This window comes from Corvus brachyrhynchos, unplaced genomic scaffold (genome assembly GCF_000691975.1).
Source record: "Corvus brachyrhynchos isolate BGI_N302 unplaced genomic scaffold, ASM69197v1 scaffold148, whole genome shotgun sequence".
NCBI lineage: Eukaryota > Metazoa > Chordata > Aves > Passeriformes > Corvidae > Corvus > Corvus brachyrhynchos.
In genome coordinates, this window is record NW_008239785.1 from 761,877 (window position 1) to 786,872 (window position 24,996).

At 40.0% G+C, this 24,996-nt stretch overlaps 1 protein-coding gene across 1 annotated transcript in view; it reads right to left on the reverse strand.

The window, feature by feature from the left end:
* The window catches only part of TBCD (tubulin folding cofactor D), a 114,936-nt gene that overhangs the window by 20,462 nt on the left and 69,478 nt on the right, over positions 1-24,996 (reverse strand). The window contains exons 22-31 of the mRNA XM_008640610.2: positions 24,216-24,276; positions 22,770-22,792; positions 15,870-15,901; positions 13,774-13,836; positions 13,271-13,347; positions 10,993-11,074; positions 7,243-7,361; positions 6,739-6,830; positions 5,760-5,900; positions 716-799 (exon numbers count right to left, since the gene is read on the reverse strand). Of these exons, the coding sequence (XP_008638832.1) occupies positions 716-799; positions 5,760-5,900; positions 6,739-6,830; positions 7,243-7,361; positions 10,993-11,074; positions 13,271-13,347; positions 13,774-13,836; positions 15,870-15,901; positions 22,770-22,792; positions 24,216-24,276 (774 nt within the window). The remainder of the gene's footprint in view (positions 1-715; positions 800-5,759; positions 5,901-6,738; positions 6,831-7,242; positions 7,362-10,992; positions 11,075-13,270; positions 13,348-13,773; positions 13,837-15,869; positions 15,902-22,769; positions 22,793-24,215; positions 24,277-24,996) is intronic.

Sequence of the window (24,996 nt, forward strand, 5' to 3'; positions counted from 1 at the left end):
TGTGTATACAACAGATCAAGAGGAGGAAGCCCCTGAGAAGGGGCACTAGTGAGCCATGTATTCTTAGAGAATCCAGTCCTTCCCTTCTAAGGGTCCTTCACCATCTGGGAATTTTTAATTAAAACCCAAACCACATATATGTTCACCTAACCATTGGCACACCCTGTCCACAGACCAATACCACTATGAGGAAAGTTTTACTGCAGCTCAAGCTATGCTTAAAAAATGGTAATTATTATTAATTTTTTTTATTATTAGGAGTACCGTATCATGAAATTAAAAATCAGGAGCTCGGTGTATTTTTCTTTATTTCCTGTCTTGGGGTGACTAATAATTCTGCAAAGAAACAAATACAAACTCATGCTAACATGATCACATCCCAAATTAACGATGTGACGCTCCAGATAAGAGGGGAGGTTTGCTTTCTATTGAAGTGAACTCCACTGGGAAGCACCACAGAGGTGGCAGGTTTAGCCCAAATCCCACAGCTGTGCTCTATTTCCAAGGTGGGATTGCCACCCAGGTTGTCTCAACAAGGTCAATCCCTCTGAAAACCAGATGCAACATCCTCCACATCTGCGTGGGCTTGACGCACTTCTGTCAAAGTTCTGTCACACTCAATAAAGGAGTAAGCACAGAGTGTCCAAGCACTGCGTTCTTGTATGGCCTGGAATGTAGCTCTAAGGGATAAGAAGAGGAAGAGCACATCACATACATGTTGGCATTAATTAGCTCTGCCTCGTTCTGCACCAGCAGCAGCGTCACTTCCATCAAGCTGCTCATGGCAGCTTCGCGCACCCTGGGGAGACAGAGATGGGTCAGAGGAGCTGCAGCAGTACTTGCTTCAATAAATACATCAGCTAGGTTAAAACACCAGCAAAAATTCACAGTAACAAAAGCCACGATCTCAGAGCACTTACCGTAATTTGGGAGGATGAGGAGTGCGTACAGCTGTCCCCCCCAGCCCCATTCCATGAAACAAAGTTCACATCACACTGAGGGAACAACACTCACCCCTGCCTGGTTTTTATTCCAGCCAGATGTCATCAGGCTTATTCTTTACTTTAAGGAGGTTAAAACTGATAATGATTAGTAATATTTAGTGTGCAAAGAGATGTATTTAAACTTAAGTGCTTTGTCTGCTTCAAATTGTTTTCTGAAAAGGCCAATGCACATTCTGACATTCAGATATTTAACACTATTAAGACTGTCACATTCTTATAAATTTTCAATATTTCCAACATTAAAAACAAGTTGTGACTCAGAGTGACTTAAATCTCTATGCTAAATAATAATTAATTTCAGAAAAAGCTTGACCAAAGGAACACTGTTGTGCTTGAAGTCAGTCTTATCTAGATAATGATCTGCTACCTTCAAAATGTCTAAATACAACATAAAAAAAAAAAAAGTGTAATTTCAATTAAAAAAAAAAAAATCAGTATGCTTGTTTAAAACCACATGTCTTGTCAATCCATGAGTTATTAAAAGTGGTTTCTTTCTTAAGACACAGGCAATATCTCAGTGGGTTACATGAGCCTGCACAAGACCAGGCCCAGCAGGTTCATTACATTAGTAACTCAGAGTAATGTCATCCTTTCTCAGTAACAATTTTTTTAAAAAGGAAAAAAGTTAAATATTTGAAAAGGTCCAGCAGCCTTCTATGAAAAGAAATACTCCATTTTCTAACTTCCAAACAACTTGAAAATAGTTGCAGATGCAATCTAAAACTGGGTGGGACATTTGTTTTAATGGTAAAAAAGGTAAATTACATCATTTTTTCCAAAGCAGCTCAAAACAAGTTTGGCAGTCTTTCATCAAGGTTATGTTTTACTAGTTTTTTGTACAGTATCTGACTTAGATATTCATGTCTAACACCTGTAGACAGATCAGACATGTCCCAGCAAACAATCTATCAAAAGAAAGGTGAAGTTTGCATACAGAGAGTAAAGTTGGTGAAACTTTCCCACGATTCTATTAAAGAAAGACAAAAATAACACAAAAAAAGACAAGGCTTCTCCAGAGAAACAGCATTTCTCCCCATATCTTTCCATTTTATCCAATGGTTTAGAAGAAATAGAATAAGAACACACTGCTATTTGAGAGGCCACAAAAGCCTTCAGCAGCCAACAGTTTGCCATGAGAAAGGATCCCCCTTTCCCCCTTTGATTTAAGTGTTTCTTGATTTGATTTTGGGTGGAATTGCCCAAAGCTCAAAAAAAAAAAAAAATCTGGTGCTCAAAGCACATTTGAATTTTAATGGATGTTGGGAGTTTAATGTCCTCAGGATTTCTTTGAAAGTCCCACTTTGTTTTGTTTTAAATCAAGACACAGGTGAAGGATAAACAATAGTTGTGGAGAACTGCAGTGGGAGCTCTCAGATGTGGAAGTTAAGCTGAATACCTAATCACACTTAGCCAGGTCCTCATCATCTTCAGTATCTCACCTGACTTTGAAAACACAAAGCTCAATATCTCTTCCTTTTCTCTGCCTCCCCACCCTGTATTACTGCTCTTCCATTTTCTGTCAGCTACACCCGCCCCTCTCTTGTGTTAGAGACACATTCACCTCCCTCCTGCTCCTCTGACAGCAGGGAAAGCCAAGCTCCTTCCTCGTGCACGCTGGAATGACCTGCTCCTGATCCTCACTAGTTTGCATCCTTGTTTCCTCTTCTAAGCTGGAGATGTCAAACACCTCCCCATCTCTGATTCCGTGCCCTGTGTCACTATTTCCCTGTTGTACGACAATTTCACCAGCTGAGAAGCTGGATACCACTACAGAAACCAGGAAAAACCCCAACACACAAACCTTAACTAAGGCTGAGAGCAGTCTGGATTATTTGTGCTGTGAACTTCTCCAACACGTTTGTAAATATTGCAGTGAAGTGCTAAAGGGACAAGGCTCGCCAGTTACAGAAGTGCCCAATGATAACGTGGCACAAAGTGTCCTCCTTCTGCTTTGTGCTGCAGAACTGACACTTCCCTTCCCGTGCAAAGACAGAGAAGCTATTTAAAATTATTGCAGCCCAGGCTGGAACTGGTGAGATCTGACACTGCCAGTGACTGGCAGAGGACAACCAGCAAGGTTTGACTGCTCCTTGCTGATGATCACTGGCAAGGAACAATCCAGCACGGGGCACACTGAAAAAAAAGCACAATCACAACTTTTCTCCCTACACAAGACAAGAGGTGGTTACAGAGTGTGTTGCAGTAGTTCCCATTTCATATGGTTATTACAAATGTACTTCACAGCACCTGCCCCCTTCAAGCCTAATGAGGAATCCTGGAAAGGAGAATGGCACTGTAATTAACTTTTTTCCCCCTTTTTTTAAAGCAAACCTGGGGCTACCAAATGAAATAATGACACTAAAGTTAAGACTGAGCAGCACAGAGCTCTAAACAGGACATAACAAATCTGAGCCTAAGCAAAAAGTTGCCACACTCACATGATGCCCATTGAGCAGCACATGTTACCACGCTGGGCTTGGCCAGGCACCAGCACAGCCACCTTCCTGTTCACAGAGCACTGCTGAAAACACCCTTCAAGGAAGAGGGCAGTGACTGTCTGAAGCACTTAATTCATACAAACACTCTGCACAGATATTGAAACGCTCAAATGATGCCATAATGATTTTTTACCTTTTCTTTTATACCCCTTTTATACACCTTTTTATAGCTTTTTGTATTCTTAGTGGTTTTTAGCCTACATTCTTAGACTTATTTTGTCAAGCTAGGAGACTAAACATCTTAGAAGGTTCGTAGTTAGGGATCAGTGTGCCCCAGAGCCCAAGGTCCTCTCCAGAACACATTCTGTAAACTGAGATAGAACCATCCAGGGGAAGGCTCCTTGGGGAGGGGGACTCACTTGAGCCTCTCATTGGGGAATCTTTGATAGATCTGCTAATTAGTAACACCTATAATGTTATACCTGATCTTTTGGGGGTGGGCATTGTGGTGTGCATGGAGGTGCATTCGACCTGGACATGGTGCACCTAAGGATCCTTAAAATAAATCCTGAGGTAAAACCCCTCTTTCCTTCTAACCATGTTTGATTCTTGATTTTAAGACCAAGAAAAGGCATCACAAACACTCCATGTGACTCAGTGCTGTTAGACAAGAACTTCTTCAACATACTGGGAAAATAACAGAATGTTTTCAACCAGCAAAATTATTTCTCACCAGTACTTTTCAGGCACTTGCCCCCTCCTGCCTGGAATGTAACAAAGGCAGAGCCAGATACTAGATCTGAACTATCAATAGGTTGTGAATTTAAAATCCTGAACACACATCTCTTTACCCTGAAATACTCATGCAGCTGCTAGACAGGTCAAATACATGTATTTTACCACTTCATTACCATACCACACAAACAGTATCACCCATATGTTAAACAAGGCTGGTATTTCATATCTAAAAGCAACACATCTGCACACTTTCAAATTAAAATTATGGATTCACACAATAACATTAAGCAGCCTTTTCAAAACCAGCGTTTTACTCAAAATCAACTGCCAACAAATAAAAGACAACTAAAATTACTTTATCCCATTCATTTACACAGTTTGTGGCTTCACTATCAAGGAGTGAGCATGACTGCTCTGAGGCTTCTACACAGCATCAAAAGGGTCATGTATGTTAAACCTGCAGACACTGGACTTGTTCCTGAACTAGGATAATTTAATGCTTTTTATTAACAAGTAATACCTCAGGCTGGGCATATTTGTGCTTGTAAATACATGCAGAAAAGTACCCTGACAAGAGCACGTTTGGTTTGTAAGATCCATACTTCACATGGGTTTCTATGCTGTGTAACTCTACAGGATGGCATGAACAACACGAACTCTTCACGATCTCTCCCATTCAAAGCTGGCAGGAACTTCCAATCAGTAAGTGCTGACACATCCCCAATTAGAGCTTCTTTGGAAATGAAACACAAACCCAGAGAAGGACACGAGCCTTTATAGTGCTTTGGATCATGAATTTAGAAATTGCCTTTCCAGATCACTGCTAATGAAGGAATACAGAGCATTCAGAGGAATGCAGTGTTACACACTGAATCTTCTTTTTCTATTAGGGGGACCTTGAAGATTGAGGAATGTCATGAAAATATGACTGCTGTCAACTTAATATTATTAAGATCTTACTAATCTTATTAAGTTTACTAAACTTATTATTTTATTTATCTATCTATTCTACAGATTTCACATCAGCAGACGTACTCCTATAGATTTATGATGTACTCTTGCAGTGTCATAGCTGATATCATTGAAACCCTAAACTTACAAAAGATTCGGTGGTGCTGTAGGACAATTTGGAGTTTTTATCCCTCTCAGTCACCAACACGTTATGCAGCTGCTCCCTCTCCTGGCAAAAAATCCCCACAACAGGATTGATGTAGGAGTAGGAGAGATCAGGCAGGACCAAATGCGTTATTTCAAAGAAAGAGAAGAAATGTTTTAAATCCCTGTTTTGCAACTGAATACATTCCTGGTATTGACTAAAAGAAGCTAATGTTATCCACAGAACCAGAAAAAGGCTGAACTTCGGTTTTGAACACATCAGTTCCCATATTCCCAACTTCTGAGGAAGGATGACCAAAACCTGTCAGCCTCGCCACTTACTTTCTACCTCTCTTCCCACTGTGCATTCCTACCTAGGCTCAAATCTCCAAAGGCTTGGAGCTCTTGTTTCTAAGAGGTTTTGAAAACACATCAGGTTTTCCTTAGACACCAAACCTGGCCCCCCCTTTTAGTCCCACCTTACCATCCTCCAACGTCGCCCCGGCTGTCGGTGGTGTAGTCGGTCACACCAGTGAGCAGCGTGGCATAAATCTGATCAACATTATCCCTGCAGACATATTCCTGCTGGGATCCATCTCCCTTCACACCCACTGTCTGGCAAACCCTTTAAAAATAGAGGAAAAGAAGGGATGGGAGGCAAAGCCATAACACTAGCAAGGAGACACATTAAGATGTGTTGCTTAATAAACTTCCCAACACCTGGAACATCTGCTATAGATGGAATGAGGAATGTTTCTGTCCTGTATTTAACCCGAGGATTTCTGAGCAATGTTTGGGTTCAAAGGAACACTGGCAAAGTCAAGATCTCAGCAGGGAAGTAGGTTGCTTTCACATCTATAACACTACAAGAAGGAACATGCTTCAGTATCTGTCAGTCTCTGAACTCTCCTTAAAATAGAGTCAGGAAGGAGAGCAAAGGGCCAACACAATGTGCATTGAACCTGATATTAAACTTCTTTACCTTGAAGACACAGGTTTTTTTGCACTGTAACAGTTTAAGAGCATAAAATACACATGTACACTATTAACTCTAACTGCAGTTATTCAATATAGAAAACATTCCTTTAAATATAAAGCACAATTTCTTTAAACCAATTCAATCTTCTTAAGATTGTGGAAAAAAAACCATATATTCCTCCTCCTCAGTAAAGCTCATTAAACTGCAGCTCACGAGAAAGGCAAACATTAAAACATACTCTAGGTAATCAGTTAACTGATAAAAAACTGACAGCACCATCAGAGCTGTACTCCACAGTCAGGTGTGTGATAATCCTCTGAATCAAAAATAAATTGAGGAATGGAGGTGCAGACACTCGAAAGCTGTGTGTGTTTGTGTTTTCAGTGTAACTGATTTCAAGACTCCCAGCAGAAAGCAGAATGAACAGGAGAAAGCTTCTACAGAGAGATTTAAAATTAGACAAAACCAGAGATGAGAAACGTACTTTGCAATTGCTATTAAGGCATCTCTTCGGGATTCAGCAAAGCTCACGTCTTCAGGGGAAATTACTGTGACTGTTTTTAGACCTTCCAATACCTGAAAAAATAATAAGATTGAAAAACATAAATCCAAAGCATTTTTTCTATATTAAATTTTGACATCACATTAAAATGAGCTCAATCCTGCATGAAAGAAGCAAGCAGGCAGCAGAGTTTGGACTCTCACCAGGAGTGGCCAGCACACCTCCCTCTTCCTTTGGAGCAGTGTCCCATAGCAAAGGGATAACTCAACCTCTGGCTTTTCCACTAGCACTGCTAAAGCAGGACTAAACATTAATCATCAGAAACTATGGCAAGCTCAACTCATGATGATTTTCTGTACATTAGCATTCAAACCCCTTTGACAAAGACCTTTAATTATGATCATTATTATTTATTTGATTACTGTCGCAGGTTTCACTCCAAACGCCTTGTGCCCTCTTCTCATTACAATGATCCTATTTTCTCACCTGTTGGAGCTTGCCCTTCAGCAGAAATCTTGGAAGGGCCCCAAGAGCTCGTGAAAAGCCACAACGAATCATTTCCTCTGCGTTTTGTAGTTCTGAAACGTACTGTGTCACCAGCTCATCTAGAAAAAACATAGTTGCAGAGTGAAAAGCAACCACCACATCATTATAATTTCGTATTTGGCTAAGGAAAAAAATAAGGAAAGGATCCCCTAAACAAAGTAGTTGGAAAATTTTGTAACTTGTTTAACTAAAATGAAGAATACCTTAATTTCTACAGGAAAAGGATAAAAATTTTAAGGTGTTCAATTTTACATGAATGAAATCATATTTTCTGTCTAAAAAAATCTGAGTTTGTATTTAGACTAATCCTACTGTTTCAGAGAGGGAAGACAAAGTTCTCAGTTTTAATGAGATATCATGCTTTAGAAATCCAAATAGTAAGTGTAAGCACAAATTTCTGGGTAAGCACAGGGGAGCAAGTCCTTTATATTTATAGGTCACCATTTTCTATCATTGGAAAAGTATTCTGTGCTAGGAAGGAGACCCCCAAGGTTTGTGAAGGTCAGTTCTTTTAACAGTTTTCCCTCAGAAAACTCCTGATGGGAGTCTTGTTTCAGCACATACAGACAGATCACACCTAAACAGTGAGATAATTTCAGATCATTTTCCATAGAGAGACAAAAATGAAGTTGGGTGTTTTGGAGGAGAAAGCTCAAGAAGAAGTGCCCCCTTGGTTCTCTGTGCTGGCACAGGACACAACGTGGACAGTGGCTCTACAAACAGTAACAGAGTCAAAAGGCACAAGAATAAACTCAGCTGGGCATGGAAAAAGAAGCCTCACCAAACATGTAAAGCAATACCAAGGAGAAAATAAATGGTGTACAAAAAAATAAAAACAGAAAAAGTCAGGAGCAGGTACACATTTCTGCTGCAGTCTTTATCTCAGACTTACAGACAATACTTCCTTTACCTGATTTTTCACATTAAACTCTTCTGTAAGATGCAGAGAAAAACAAGCTACTCCAAAAAAACCTTCTCCAAGACAGCTGCAATAAACACAGCTCTGATTCAGAAAGGAGCAAGGTGGTCTCATCGATCGCTTTACTGGAGAGACACTTTTTAATCCTCAGAGAAAAAGAACTAGAGATCCTGGGATGATTACATAATTGTGCCACTGCTTACTGTAATCTAAGGTTTAAATGATTGAGCAATATTTGCTAGAGGAAGAAAGAAGAGTTGCCGTAAGAAACTCCCCATTCATCATAATTCACGAGTGTTTCTTTTAAACCCCAATGCAATGGACAGGCCCCAACTTGTCCCTCACAGCAGGGGCCCAGCTCCCTGGCCAGAGATGAGCAATACCTTCAGATAAGCACATCTATTATTCAAAACTTTCAAAACCACCGGGGTGTTAGGAGTCCCGAGGCCATAGGAAGACGCAGTGTTTGCTGTGACAGCAAGAAGATCTTACACAGTGAGGCTGTGACAGTCTCCACTTTGATTGATGTAAATTTAAGATTGACATTTTAGCCAAATGACACAGCAACAAGCAAACAAGCAGCTCTTTGCTTATAACCACTTAGTAATTATGGTGGAAAAGTGTAATGCAAATGTTAATATTCTTCTAAGAGCCTTCAGCTTCATAAACCAACAGGGCCTATGAAGTGTCTACAATATTAATTCCATACAACCCATCCTGAAAGAATATTAAAGGAGAAAGTCAGCAAAACCAAAGCAGAACACATTAAGACAGGAAAAAAAAAAAACCAAAACCAAAGAGAAGGTCAAAACAGAGGCAAAAAGAAAAAAAAGCAGTGATTCAATAAAACTGCAGCCTTATAAAGACAGATTCCAAATGTCAAATTGCTAAAGCACCTTTGATTGGTGTTTTCATTTTCATCACCAAGCCACAGCGAAACGCTGATTAAATTTTACCAAAAGCTTTTTTCTCTTCCTAATCCCCTCAAGATCATGTCCAGACCTGCTTTAACTGACTTATCTAAGGCACCTGCACTGTGCTGAATGTCTTCTGCACTGCAGCTTCCACACATACCCACATCCCTCACACACTGGATTTCAATCCCACAACAGACAGGCATGAAATTTATAAGTTTTATTGGTACAGAGATAAAATACACCTTTTTTTCTTTTTAAAGATGCTTGCATGTGTAATGGCACTTCTGTTATCATCTGTGGAAAAGGGTCCAGCACAGTCAAGGCCAAATAAAAGGGTACTCAAGAAGGAGCTGACCAGAGATTTTTCTAGAACAGAAAAATTCCCAACTCACAATTCTATTTCAGAAAAATCTCAGGAAAAATTTTGTCTGTATCTACAAATTTGACTTAACTGTGTCCCTAGACCATCATGGCCACATTGCCATGGTCCCTTCAAGCACAAGCCAGATGAAAAGTTAACCTAAAATCCAGGAAAAACCAATTAGGCTTCAGAGGGATCTAAATGAGTACAGCAACAATAGCTGCAGCCATCTACTGCCTGTACTTTGGGCAGATCCCTTCTCCTTCCTGACTTGGGCACCTGCCTGAGTTTCCCAGTCCACTTTTACAGAACCATGAAACTTCATCCTTACATAAAGTTTGACCTATCAACTTTTCAACTCATTTTTAGCTTGTTTGCTTTGACTCAGCATTGCCTCCTCCCGCCCCACACATTCTGGTTTTACACATGACCCTTTCCTGAGGTTAGGAGGATTTTATCTGCCTTGGTACCATGTCACACCTTCCCATGCTGCCCACAAAGAATCTGACAGGCAGGGCCAAACTCCAGGAAGGAAAAGGCAATTTTGGGGTATGGGTTTGTTTGGGTTTTTTTTGACAAAAACATGGAGATTTAGCACTATATAAAGTATTTTAAAATCAAGATAGGCTGCTTTTATAGTTCAGCCCTAATGTCTTTGGGGCATGGACTGCATGCAACTACATATGTGATCAGTATCAAGTTCATTTTGGGAACAACTGTAATAAACAATAAACAAATAACAAGGTATTCTGTTACTTGATTTAATAATGGCAAAAAACAGGAAAATAAATCAGTATTTTATTAAGTATATTTAAATTCACTGTCCTATTTAGAAAAGCAAGAATATAAATGTTGTTATTCTTAAAATATTTATCTGTACAATCCGGCAATCCATCTCTGATGGACATGATACAATCTGATACTTGAAACAAAGACAGGTACAAGAAAAGCAGTATAAAAAAAGATGCTGATTCATATGCCCCTAAGAGAAGTTTAAGCCTCCTCCTGTACTGCTGATCCAAATACAAACACATGAGCTTTCACATGCACATTTAGAACAACTCTGGGTGTCCTTTTCTATCCTTTCCTTATCCCTTAGCAATTCTGTAAATCAAGCCAAGATCTCTGGCAGAGTTTATCAAAACAGGATGTGAAAAAGACTCGTTTTGTTAAAATTTAGGATTTTAGAAACACGTAATCTTTGTTTCTTTGTTTTACAGTATGGAATAGAAAAGCAACATACATTTGCCTAGTATTCCTTATGGTGGTACCTTCTATTCACCTCCAGTCTAAAGCCAGCAAAACCCCAGACATTTCCTACACTTCCAGCTGTCATTTTTCAGACAACTTTCACCTGTCAGTTATTTTTTCCTAAAGAATTTTAAATTCCCTTAAAACTACTGAAGTCCCTCCCCACTCTCTGCAATAGCTCCAACATGCAAGTTTGGTCCAGCCCAGTATTCTGTGCCTCTATTTTAAACATGAATCATTACCCTGCAGAGCTGGATCAGCTTCTCCCCTCTCGTTGATGTAAAATTCATTGCACAGTGCAGCCAGTGCAGACACTGCAGACTCCTGCAACAAAGGTACAGAGATACATTTACTCAACTTGTATGTTCTTTGAATTTTTAAGGAAAAAGAAAGTGGATTTAAAAAAAAAAAAAACCACAAAAAAAACTTTCAGATACTGGCATTTACTTTCTTATTACTTCTTCCCAATACTGGCTTAGTAAGGAAACTTATGTAAGGAAAAAAACAGATTTTAATCTTATTCCTTCAATATGAGCAGTAAGCTAAATTAGCATTTAAGATAATAACAGTAATATATGAAATGCATTTTCAGTTCAAATGAAAGACCTCCAGGATGACAGAGCATTACAAAATACACAAGTCATTGTTCCATCTTCCATATACTGATGCCAGATTGACAAGAAACAAACCCTCTCTCCCCAGGAAGTGACAGAAAGGAAACACAGAAAAGAACATGGACTGAAGGTTATAAACAAAAAAAGCCCCAACACTGAGGGTCAAAGGCCTGGTGTCCTGATCTTAATGGGTTTAGAAAAGGATCAAAGGTTGTGTATTACACCTGAGCCTCCTCACTTTTAGAGTGGGTTCAGTTACTGATACAGAACACAAAACAACTCAGCTGCTCTTTCAAAAAGCACATAATAGGTTTTCTCATAAAATTTACGGCTGAATTATACTTTTCAGCTAATAATACAATGTTACCCGAAATTATAATAAATTTGAAAGCACACAAAAGCTCTGCATTGTTCACTTCATGTGAATAGCAGCAATACTTATTAACACTCATGTTCTCCGGGTACAAGAAATCTTAAACGTAACACAGAAATCCTGCTCAGCTGATTCATTCTGCCCTCAAAGACACCTCAGACCAGTTCTCTATGCAAAATCAAGGACTTGAAAGAAAACCAGCACTCATCTAAACAATATTCTAACTACCACAGGCATTACAGTAGCAAAATATGCAGAATTATCTAACTGCTGTAGATCAGGGACCCTTAAAGGCCATCTTATCCAACCTCTGCCATGGGCAGGGACGCCTGGGACCAGGTTGCTCACATCCTTCACTTTCTAAATTTAATGTTTTTCACCTTAAATATAAGAAGCTACACTGGAAGAGAATACTGTTTGTCTGGAAAAAAAAGTATTACTTTTCAACATCTTAAGCATTAAAATGATTTCTCTCTAAAACAGAAGCAGAAATAAGTGAGAATTGATATTTACTAATCATGCTTTGCTTGGCTTTAACTAATGTTTATCAAACAAGCCAAAATTCTCTACAACCTATAATTAATTCTTCTAAGCTTTTGGTTTAGAAGTTCCAGCTGTAAGACATACCGACACTTTGAATAAATTGCTAATCCCAAAAGAATATGCTAAGAATTCAAATTTCATCTTTTAATTTCCTTCAGTGATTTGGATGCACTCCAGTCTCCTCTGTCTCCCAAGGACAATTTAAAAAGATGAGCTGCGAGATACTCGGAATGTCTTTTTATCTTATTATTAAAACCTAACACGATGAGCACAGTATGTTAAATTCAGATTGTCTGTAAGCTCTAACAGGGCAGACAAATGGGCTTTATAATTCAGCAGAGCCTTTAAGAGCACGAGATCAAACTGCCATGGGATTTCTTGGGAATATTAAGGCGAAAAACTGGCAGTGTTAAGATGACGTAAATAAAACTGCATGAGACATACCCATCAATGGATTTAATATTCAGAATCAGAGCAGTTTGAGAGCACAGTAAAAGGATTTGCAGCAGAGTTTAATGGAAAATTTAAGCTTGCTGTCCCAAATAATTCTGGTAACTCCCATCAGTGTTGGCAGAGTTACCAAACGCCCTCAGCACCTGTGGACATCATCCACAGTGGTTTTAATTCTCACAGAAGTTCTCTGAAACCACACATTTTACAGGTACACCAAAACAGAAGCAAAACATCCTCTAAATGTAACCACAGAGCCACTGGGGAGCAGCTTCCAGCACCATCAGCAACTCCCCACCCTGTGCAGATGTACAGACAAGAACAACCTTCGGGATAAGTGGTCAAGTACTCATCAAAAAGGTCCACTGGAATCTTGAGGAATTCAAAATATACTTTTTAAAATACCCCTTCTCACATATCTAAGAAACAGGTATTCAAGAACCAGTAAGAACCCATGGAAAATAATCCACCAAAGGAAAGCAAAAGTATTTCTGATTCTGTATTTAATGTGACCACAAGAAGGAAGAGGAATTATTGTACCTTTATATGCTGTCGTGCAGCACTGGAAACAAGAGTGAGATGTCTTAGACTGTCATTTATTAACCACTGCCAACCACCTGGAATAGCAAGGAACATGAACAGCTTTAACTTTTCTTACTTTCTGAACTTCAACATTCTCCATTTAATTTTTCCACAGACCAGCAATTATGCAGATCGACCCACGTCCTTGGTTTTCCAAACTAAACAAGGCTGTGACTCTCAGTACAGCTACCCCAGACTGGATTGCCATGCCCACAGTGAACACCCCATGCCTGGTGATGCTGAATACTGCACAAAATTCTATTTCTTGTCAACAGCTAAAAACCAAATATTCAAATTGCATCAGCATCTGCTGCAGTATTTGTGCATCTTTTTCGTATTTCTTAATGTGCTAGGCCACCCAACCCCATTAATTTTGCTTCTTTGAAAAACACAATTTGTTAATGCTTTAGTTTAATGAATAGTTTCTACAATCATGGAAGGTTATTTAAAACAGGACATACCGATTATTGGATCTCCTCTAAATGGCATTTTTGACAGCGACAACTTTTCAATTAAACTGCAGACTGCAAGAAAATAAGTTTGATAACAGGAAAAATACCCCCCAAGAAAGAGAAATTGTAGCAATTTTGAAGACACAACCACAGGAAGTTACATTAGCATTCATTTTAAAGAATAGAAAAATATTTGCAAATAGATGTTCAAAATAAAGGAAATTAAAAACGGAAAGAATATTACACTTGTACCAAAATCACTATGATGCAGTAACTGTCCTCTGACATGAGTTAGTCCCATCATTCATGCAAATCCCTTGTTTGGTGGGATGTTTTCCCCCTCTGCCATTCAAGGTGTGCACGTACACATCAGCCACCTTTTTTTAACTATACAGCCTGGAAATGGCAGTGTAGCATCAGTGATAGTAAACCAACTGAGGCAAGGATAATACTGCAGCCACTAAAAACTATTCAAATATATTTGACAGGTTTTCCTACTTCTTATTCACGTTGTTTTTGAACCTCCAAGGAGTGGCATTTGTTCACTGCACAGAGCCTGGAGCTATGAAACTGGATGCAGCTTTATTTCCTTTGATACTTGGCATACATGAGGACATCCTTTTAATAAAAAAGTCCTTCTTATTTTAAATCTATGAACTTATTTGAGTTCTACACTTACAAACCCACTTTGAGAACTGCATTTTTTTTACATGTTTTGAGGCTTTTTTTGGGGAGTGGAGATTAACACAGTAAACACTGCAAATTTTATGTCCAACAGATTGACTGTATTGCTCAAATGAAAACTCAGCACTTGGGGAACACCATTACCTTTCACCTCCTGGGGTTCAGTTCAAATAAACCAGATTGGTACAGCTCCATCTCACAGCCTGGCTGCTTTAGAGTTGGTGGAGAGGAGGGAGAGGACAGAAAAAGGTGCTACATTAAAGTAAGGCCACCACTTTGTTTTCCTCTCCTCCCACAACTTGATTTTTGACTCTTCCTCTGGGCTCTCATCATCTTCATTTATCCTCAACTTACTGGGCTCCAAATCTACTCTTGAACTCACTCCTCACTATGGCAATGTCACACGAACCCCTCTCAGTAGTGTGTCAGCTTCTCTGTGCTAATAGTTATTCACAGGTTAAGTGCCATGTGACTAAACCCAAGTCTCTTGGCATTCCTCCTTAGTTCTCTGTGCTTCTTTGTGCTCTATTGTGGTTGAGACCATCATCTTCATTAGACATGCAGGCAATTTGTGGAACATTTTCAATTCTTCTCTTATTCCACCTACACACTTGTATCATGCCAAAATACTGCCATTTGTACTTCTCCAAAATCATGACATGTTCAGCTGCTTAAAAGCTAAAGCGTATTACAAAAAAAATTATCCTTCTAGCCTGTATTTTCATGTCATACAGCTGTAACCTCATTGAAATCCCCTTGCTCTTCCACCTCAGTACTGAAGCTCTTTTACCCACAAGGTCTGGATGGCTTCACATCTTCCAAGCTGGAATCTGCTCTGTAGCACTTCCTTCATTGAACTCACAAGCAGGAAACCAAGTTGGCATCATTTCCTCATCCACCCAGCCCTCTCTTTCCTGCAACACCCCTCCTTCCTTTTCACAGTGGTTCTGTATATAACAATCTTCAAAATCCATCTTTTCTGTGATGCCACGCTTTCCACAAACTGTTGTTTATATGGTCTTTATGCTTCACTTCTGTGCACACACGTGTCATGATAAAACCATTATTTCACGATGGCTTCTGTCTAAAAGTGCAGATCCTCTCTCTTCTGAAGAGGAATCCGACTAAATCACTGAAGGAAGACAGTTCAACCCTGAAAAAACTTCACTGTGTGCAACAACAGCAGGACACAGACCCCACAACCATCTCCAGCTCCTACAGAGTTATTCCAAGGGTATTGGCACCCCATGCCCCAGTGCACCCATCTTCTGATTGGCCTCCAAAGTTTGTATTTTTTTAATTACTGGGCAGACTTTACTTATACATTCAACACAACATATGCAAAACCAGCTGGAAACATGTAAAGAGCCAAATTCCTCAGGGCACCTCTCCTGCTGTGCCACCCCAGCTGTGGTACTCACCAGCCGGTCTCATCAGCTCTCCACCTAAACCCCTGCAAAGCAGAAACAGACTTCAGAGAACAACCCATCACAGGCAACCTGAGTGGATTATTGCCTAGAGTGAGGCAAAAACCCCTCAAAACCATTTCAGAATGAAAGCAGAGCACAAAATACCTGCAGTTTTGTATTGGATCAACTCTGCTTCTTTTTAAAATCAACTTTTCTTGCATCAGCGTGATTAATACAAACCTCTCCTGAATATAAAGCTTTCTTCTTGCAAAAATGCACTCCCAGTCTTACTAGTCTTTAATGTGAAAAATAAAAAGGCTGTCAAGTTCATTCTGCTTTTCTTTTCACTTGCTTCAGAAACATTCCAAGCCCATGGCCAAAGGACTTTCCAGTCATACAGTCTCTACCAGCTTCTGATTTCCACAAGTGAAAAGCAACTACATGCAATTTTTAAATATAATCATCATCTCTGTAAAACTAAATAGAAACTTCCCTTCCCAGTTCCCATTTTCACATATATTAACTGGTTTCCTCTCCTGGTGAGACTTATCACCCTTCTCCTTTCCTGCTCAAGCCCCCTCCCAGGTGATTTTGTGCTCATCACCGCAAGAAACACATCAGAAAAGGGAGAGAAACAAATGGCTCAAACTACTTCAGACCCTCGTGAGGCAAAGGTGTGCTCCTCAAGGATGGTCTCACCAGCTCAGACCTCAGCCCACTTCCTCTGTCTGAACATGAGCCTGGCCAGTAACAGCACTGGGAGAAGAAAGTCTGAACTGGGCAGAAAGTGGGGAGAGGAAAAAGCATCCTGGAAATGGCAGGGCCTGTTTCCATTCTTTGGCTTCTCCTGGCTCCGTCAGAGACTTCTCCTCAGCCCAGCTGAGCACTGCCTGCTGCCTGTATGGATATCCACCCCCAAGGCAATGCCTGAGGTGTTCCACTCAGTGTCACCCTCTGTGGCTTAATTGTTCTATTTTGTGAACCCTTGACCTCCCGTTCCTTTGGATATTTCCTCCCTTGACTCCTTATTGTCTCCCTTCACTTCTGCTAGAATATTTCCTCCCTGAGGTGTGCCAAACCCTTAATCACCTGTTTGCATGTCCATGCTCTGGCAGAAACTCCCAGCAAGGGGAGAAACAACAAAGACTTTTTTGTTTATTTGCTTGTTGTTTTTTGTTTATTTTAAACATTTTCTTCCCTCCTCTCTCCCCACAATAAAATTAGTAGCTGTGCTCAGAAGGCAAGCTTAGCAATCCTAACAACTCTTACAACTTTGTTCTCCAATTTATCCCTTTGTATGAGCTTCAAAAGCCTGAACGTTTTAAACACGTTTTTCCATTCCACACAAGGAGGTCCCTTCTGTAATATGCTCTGGGTTTCTGACTGCTCAACAATTTCACTGGTGTTTCAGGCAATGCACAGATGCCAACTCCACAATATTCTCATCTGCCATAGATCAGCACTTCCTGTAATTGAGAAACTTTTGCTTTCGACAATCAATATATATTCGGCCTAATTTAATAATCCCCAGCTCAGTTTATCACTGTAGGAAGCAAGCACAGATTCTACATCCTCATGCTGATAAGGTCTGTGTGTTGTCTACCCCACCTTCCTGCCATGCTGTCTGCTCTTTAGCTTCTAAAAAATTTAAATTAGAAAACAAAAAAAGTGATGCAAGGAGTCGAGACAGCGGCAAAAACAGGCGACTGATGTGGCAAGCCTTGCTTCCTCTTCCACACTTCTTTTCCCCTTTATTTTGCCTTCACCCATTCCTTGCCTTTTGTCTGTTGCCTTACTTCAAATGAGTATAAAATAATCATCTTGCAAATGTGTTTGCTGTGCAGCAGAGTCTGCTGATGCAGGGATTCAGATATGGACTATTCTGTTCCAACTACAAAGCAAGAACTGAGTCACAAAGGCTGCTCTTCTCCATTTCCTTGCACTGCCAAGAAGGAAGTCAGGCCACTTCAAGCTATGCTGATGTTAATAATTTGAGTGCTATCCCTTCCTCTGGCGTTTCACCAACTCCATTTAATTCCAGAGTTTAGAGCCTCTCTCAGGATTGTTGTCCTCATGCAAGAATGCAGAAAGGTGACAGGGATTTGCATAGCAGCATTTCCACACAGCACAAACTCCAATCAAATCCCTCTTGGGCAGCACCACGACCTGTGTGTGCTCCTCTGCAAAGCTTCCTGAGCTGGTTCTTGCCCAGACTCACTGTATGTCCACCAATATCACTGATTTTTTTCCCCCCTTTCCACAACTCATGCATATTTCACTTTTAAGAACCAAGAATTCTATCATAATCCAAGATCTTTCCTCAGTCAGTGCTTAGTTTGTCAAACACGATGAGCATCTTTCTATTAACTTTATCTCGCTCCCCAGTATTTCACTAAATTAAAAAGATACGGATCTACCTAATTCAGAGATTCTGAATTTTGCTGTACAGTCAGTATTCTTTTCTTTTTTATTCCAAAGACACATCCACAAGTTGCATCACATTATTAGATGTACCTGTTTCAAGCTTTAATTATTAATTCAATTTGCAAATTGACTGATGCAGTGCCCAGGTTCCACAAGCTCCTAAGCATTCCTTCCTCTGTGCAGTTCCACAGCAATGCTTCTCCTAGAAACGTCCTGGGATGAGTCACAATTTATGTGTGGAAAATAAAATATATAATCCCTTGCAGAACTGACGAATTAACATTACTGACCTAAGAATGACAGTATCTATTTTATAATTATGTTGGCTTGAATCAGAACCAGTGACAGTGCTGTTCTCAGGGCATAAAGAAGTTCAAAGTACTTTTGTGGATTTATTTTTTTTAATTATTTAAAGCCTGGTTTTTGTCAGAAAGCCAGAATTCCTCTTTAGGATAATAAAAATAACAGTAACTGAAGCTGTTTAGAATTGAAAAGCATCTAAGTTTTCACAGGCATCCAAATCTGAAGCTGAAAGTACTGGAATAGCTGAAGAGATTCAGGCAAATACTGGATTTTTGGGAAGCTGAGAACACACATTTCACCTACATATGAACAGCAACCAAGAATTTTCCTTGGGAACTCTTTGCCCCAAAGAGAACTGAGGTATCTTAAAAGGTCCAAGTTGCATATTCCCTGGGTTTTGGAGGTACAGAATGGCTTTATCAGAGGGTACACAGAGGGGACAAAGAAACCCCTGAGCACAGTTGAACAGATTAACAAAGCTGACATGGCCAAGCCTTCAAGGTGCACAGAATAAACCATACTAACAGGAGAAACAGCAAGTTTTAGGCTACTGTAAATTCATATGCCATGCTGTATTCCAACCCCCGAATGCTACAGGTGAAATCCTGGCTCTATGGAAGTTTTCCCAGTGACTTCAGTTTGTAGCAGAAGAATTTCACCTCCTAACTCTTCAGAGGACAGCACAGCAAGATCTCACAGAGCCACCCAGGCACTGGATGCATAAAACATTTGAACTCGGAAGAACTGTTAAGACGAGCTTCGTTGCAAGGCTGGAATTATTCGCTGATTAAGCTCATATGTCTAAAAAACTCTTTTAGGCAGATGACTGCCAAGAAACACATCTGCCCTGAAACCATCAAGATTAGTTACAACCTTAAAGGTCTTTGAAATGAGACAAGTTTCTCTTTTGCCCAGCACCTGTCAACACCTGCGGGCTCCCTTACTCTGCTGGAAAAGCCGAAACTCGGAAGGTGCCAGCTCAACTGACACTGGCTGCTCCTCCAAGCTCCTAAATCTGCTGGGCTGCCACAGCTGACGTGCTCCACACCCAGCCAGCCTCTCCAGAGGCTGCAGGGATGAGCTCAGAGCAAGGCTGGGTGTGCAGCACGTCGCCGGCACCGCACTGCCCGGCGTGGGAGTCGCTGACGAACATCCCGACACATCCAGCTCGGATGGAACCCTCAAGGGCCAATAAACACAGCTTCTGCTGAAATCCAAAGTGCACTGCAACCACCTGCAGGAAGCCCAGCACTTCCATACCCGTTCCTGATCTTGTCACCAACTCTGGGCATTCAGACTTGTGGGATCAGACTCAGAACTGGCTACAAGGAAGCTAAAAAATTGTGAACATCTGTTCAGCTGAACAGTCGCTCAAGAACCTCATACCAGATGAGGCAGTTTTGGAGAATCTTAACACAGCTACTATTAAAATACTGTTTTCTTCATATTATTGAATTGTAGAATTATTTAGGTTGGAAAAGACCTTTAAGATCATTGAGTCCAACCACTGACCCAGCACTGTCGAGCCCAACTTAATTAAACGTGTTAAAACCTTTTCAACCAAACCCTTTTTAACACATCTTTTAAATCCCTCCAGGGCTGGTGACTGCACCACTGCCCTGGGTAACCTGTGCAAGGGCTTCACAAACCTTTGAGTGAAGTATTTTTTTCCAACATCCAATTTAAACCTTCCCTGGTGCAACCTAAGGCCATTTCCTCTTTCCTATCACTTGTTAATTGGGAGAGGGAGTATTGAGAAGGAGTCCAAGGTCTCAGATGCATGACACAAACAGATCTGCTAAAAAACCCCCAGATACTAACCATGCTGATGCAGTGGGAGCAGAATGGAAATCAGGCTGACTACTGACTCTGTGTTTAAACCAGCAGAGTGACTTCCTAACCCAGGTAACACAGCTGAAGGCAACAGATGCCACAAGTTTCCATCTCGGGTTTTTATACAGAGAAGTGCCATTGAAAACAATTAAAATACGGCACAATTTTGGTAACTTTATAACCTGTACAGCCCAAAACAGGCACAGGAGGCAGATGCTCTACAGGGCACGGTTTGCATGTGCCTTGCTGTAACCCCCACACAGAAACCCAGAAACTCCTGCACAACCCACAGGTGGAAGTGCACATGCAAATGCTCAAAGCAACCAGCTCCTCCAGACAAACCAGTGCATCAGATGTGTCAGGATCAAGGCTAATGGCAGGAAGTACACACTGATGTGCCTGGACTTGCAGGCTCCTTTTTCACTGTACTATGGTAAACCAAGAAAGGACTTCTACAGAAGGACAAAAAAAATACTTACATGTTTAAAAAAAAAAAAGGTAATGTGGTAGAAGATGGGATTTTCTACAATTAGCATAAATAAATTTGAATGTTTCAAGTATATTCAAAAGGGAGACTGGCTGAAGTATAACTCAAAACAGGACTGTGTCCTGTGTAAAGGATAATTTATGGCCATTTTTCAAAATCAGGCTAAAGATGGTGCAAGAACTGCTAAACAAAGTAAGATGGTTGAGCAGCTCTATGAATAGCTCCATTACAGCACTTTGGCTTTCTCTTGTTTGACATGAGGCCCTTATGGACTCAACAGAATGAGACAATCAAGAAACTCATGACCCTATTTCCAGCTTAAAATTATTATAAACTGCAACTTTAGAAAAAAAATTAAAAAAAAAAAAAAATCCAGCATTTTTACACTTTACTTCCTTCTCCCTTTCTCACAGGCCAAAAAATTCCTTGAAACATCTTGATCAAAGCATTAAAATCCATTCGGTCCCTGACAAGGCTGTTTAGAGGCCAGAAGTGAAAGGAAAATATCTAATAAACAGTTAAGACACGTGGCCAGATGCTCTTTGTTAATACAGCTTAAAAACTTGAAAAACAAATAAAACACACAGGTTTTCAACATTCCTCCAAGATGTTGTTAGCACTGAAAATTCCCAGTAGCAATTTCTCGAATGGAAATCTTTGGAATATTATGTGCAATAATTACTCATCATGAAACGAGTTTGGCTTGTTTCACTAAATGCTTGCCCAGCAACACTCAAATTGTTGGTTTGTTTTTATAACCTAGTTTATTTTTCTTGTCCTATTTTGAAGGATTTTATGCATACTGATATTTTACAATATGGATTAGAGCAGACAATCTCTGTCTCAGCTAAGTATGAGAGCAAACAGCAGTGAATCAATCTTGCTTGGAGTTGAATGAGAACTCTTATCTAGAATGAAAACATTTCTGTAGGCATCTTATAAATACCATTAAGTGCAAGAAGTGCCATTACAACAAAAACAAATTACACCCAAGCTCCACCCTGACATTAAAGAATTTATGGAAGCCAAGAGAGCCACCCACAAAGACACGAATATACAGTATCAGCACTAAGCCCATCCTCCAGCCCAAGCTCACTCTGGGCTGGAAGTTTCACATCACTGTGGAGGACCCCTCAAGAAGTAAATTTTCTCATTTTTTCAGAAAGTTCCAAGATTAAAAAAACTCATATAAAAATTCCTTAACTTGTAATTAATAATTACACAAAAAACTTCTTAGGGTTTACTGTTGTCAGGTAAGTCACATGTGAAGAAGTGAACTAAAAATGACCAAAAACTGTTCTCAGTTAAAGGAGGAAAAACTCTCACTTGCATATACAGTCATTAAGTTTTGATTTCCTTACATTTAGGAGCAAACTCTGAAGTCACACACCAGTTTTAATTCACATTTACTTAACAATTACTTAAGCAATATCCCTTCATTTCCTGGAAGCTTCAACAAATAGGAAATGAAAAACAACCTAGTGAAAACTCATTTGCATTTTCTTTGTCACGAGAGATGAAAAATTGCCCTGAACCTTTTGCAACGCTCCTGTCCTGCTCATCACACAGGATGAAGAAAGGGATTCTGGAACTCAGACAGAAGCTCCTTTAAATGAATAAATAAATAAATAAACAAACAAACAAATAAAGAAAGAAATTTGGGGCTCATTTGTTAAAGGCCAGTTCTGCAGCCCCTTCTGAACCCTCTGCCTCTGCAGACAAAGCACGTGAGGGACTGGGAGGGACTGGGGTGGGTGTCACTAACTGTACAAACAAACCCCCCCATCCCATATCCTGCTGGTTTCATTCCTTTTAATTGACATTTTCCAAGAGGAAAAATAACGTTTTTATGTCTCTTTTCTTACCTGTACAACTGACGACTGCAAAGCTGGGGGGAAAAAAAGCAACACACACTAATGTTAGAGTTTGTTTGATCCAAGTGTTTTCATTTTTCCCCCTAACATGCAATGCCATATATTGTGAGATGTGCAAACCTGCAGTTAATTTTAAAAATAAAATTCAAAGGGGAAACCTCTTTAAAACAACTTCTCGATACCCATTTGAACTTTATTAAAAAAAAAAAAAAAAAAAATCAATATAACACATTCATAAAGCACTAATTTCCTGAATTCCAAACTCAAGCTGCTCCTGCAATTACCCTGGAAGCCAATTTGGATTTTTAAAATAGATTTCCTTTCCACCATTGGCCCTTTTAGAATTATGATAGACTGCACTATCTGTTCACTGAAAATAACTTTGGTAGCTACAAACTGAGCAGAAAAAAAAGATTCAAATGCAACTGAAAAATCTTACTTCTTTACAGCAAGCCATCCTAAAAAAATCAGAGATTATCACATTTCTATGTGGTAAAAGCCAAAAAAACCCAGGTTATTTTAAATTGGGAGTTTATGGCAACCTTGCAGATTAACTGCAAACAACAACAGAAACTGGATCACAACAGTTTAAGGCCACTGCAAGAGCAGAGATGCGCTGACAGAGCTTTCAGGCATTTCAACATGAGAAAGCTGAAGAAGGACAAAGGTGCTTTTTCAACCTGTGGCAGCAGCTCTGAGCTGTGCCCAGAATTAAACAGGCACCTGGGGACTTTGGTGGGTGAATGGTGAAGCCTGACAGAACATCAGAGCTGGCACTAAAGGTCCTACAGATCCTGCAGGAACAGCAGGAGCGTGAATGGCAGAGTGTTGTCAGTTCCACAGTGGGAAGAAAAAACAACAACAAAATGAAACAAAAAACCCAACAACATGGGATGACTGAAAATGAAAGGGACAAATTAGGCAAAATTATCTCCACAAAAGCACTTGGAACTGCTCTGAGCAGGACAAGGCTTCATTGAGCAAAAGGAGATACAGACAATTCATCAATTGAAATGCAGAATATGACTTTTGAGGTCTATAAACAGGAAATTATGGATGCAGGGACAAGGAATGGGCTCACTAGGTGTCCCTTGAGCACAGTCACCCCAAGGCCAGTCAGAAGGATGAAGGGGGAGCAAAGACAAAGGGAAAAGGAACCAAAGCAACCCCTTGAGGCATTTCAGGAATGTAATTTCCAGCATCAGAGCTGGGGGTTCAGCAAGAGGCAGAACAGCCCCCAGTGTCACTGTATCAGACACAGGGTCCAGGACATGCAGCTGCCACAGAGTCTGGGGAGTGTCCCAACCCCTGTCTGTGACATGGTTTGCCCTTGGCACAGGGTTGAGGAAGGTGGAGAACAGATGCCTTAACTGTAAATCTTTGTTTAAAAATCATACAGCATTCCAGGTTAAAAATAGATTTATGCTGGCTACAAACCTCTTGGTGAATTTGCTTGAGTCCCTCCAACGATTTTTCACTGAAATAGTATGTTACAGAGCTGTAAAAGTATACAAAAATTTTAATACAGGTTCCCTAATCATGCTGTAAATCATTTTTCTTCCATAATGTCATTGTACTTTCCAACAGAAAACCAATCATTTGATTTTGAAATTATGCTCCACAGAAATACGCAACATTTAATTTTAAATAGATCAGAAAACATAAATTCTTTCCTTATCATACAGAAAACTATTCCAAAAGTCTTATAAAAAAAATCAGTGTCACTTCCTAATAACATTGTAATTGCCAATACACTGATAACCCTTCTCAGCTGAGCTGTATTTTGGACTCCAACACTTCTGTGATTTTTCCATCTATTTCAAGTACTTCCTACTGCTAAAAATGATCTGTTTTTCTTGACCTGCAACACAAATTCTTCTGATGGACACTGCTGGCAAATGTGTGTGTAATATACAGATATACCTTTATATATAACTGGACCAGCATTCAGTCAGTCTAACTCCATGAGCTGCTCAAGGAGGTTTTTCTCCAACACTGAGGAGGTACTTCTCCAACCATGAAGACAAAAGACTGTCCCCACCCAGGAACACATCACACTTACAGGAGAAGAGGAATTAATCTATATTTAACTGATCACATTCAAGTCTCCAAATAAGGCAGCTAATGATCTCCCTTTCCTGATGATGAATCTAAAACTGAAGTCTTAAATCACTGAATAAAATGTGAAAGCTCAGCATCACTCATAAAAACAAACAAA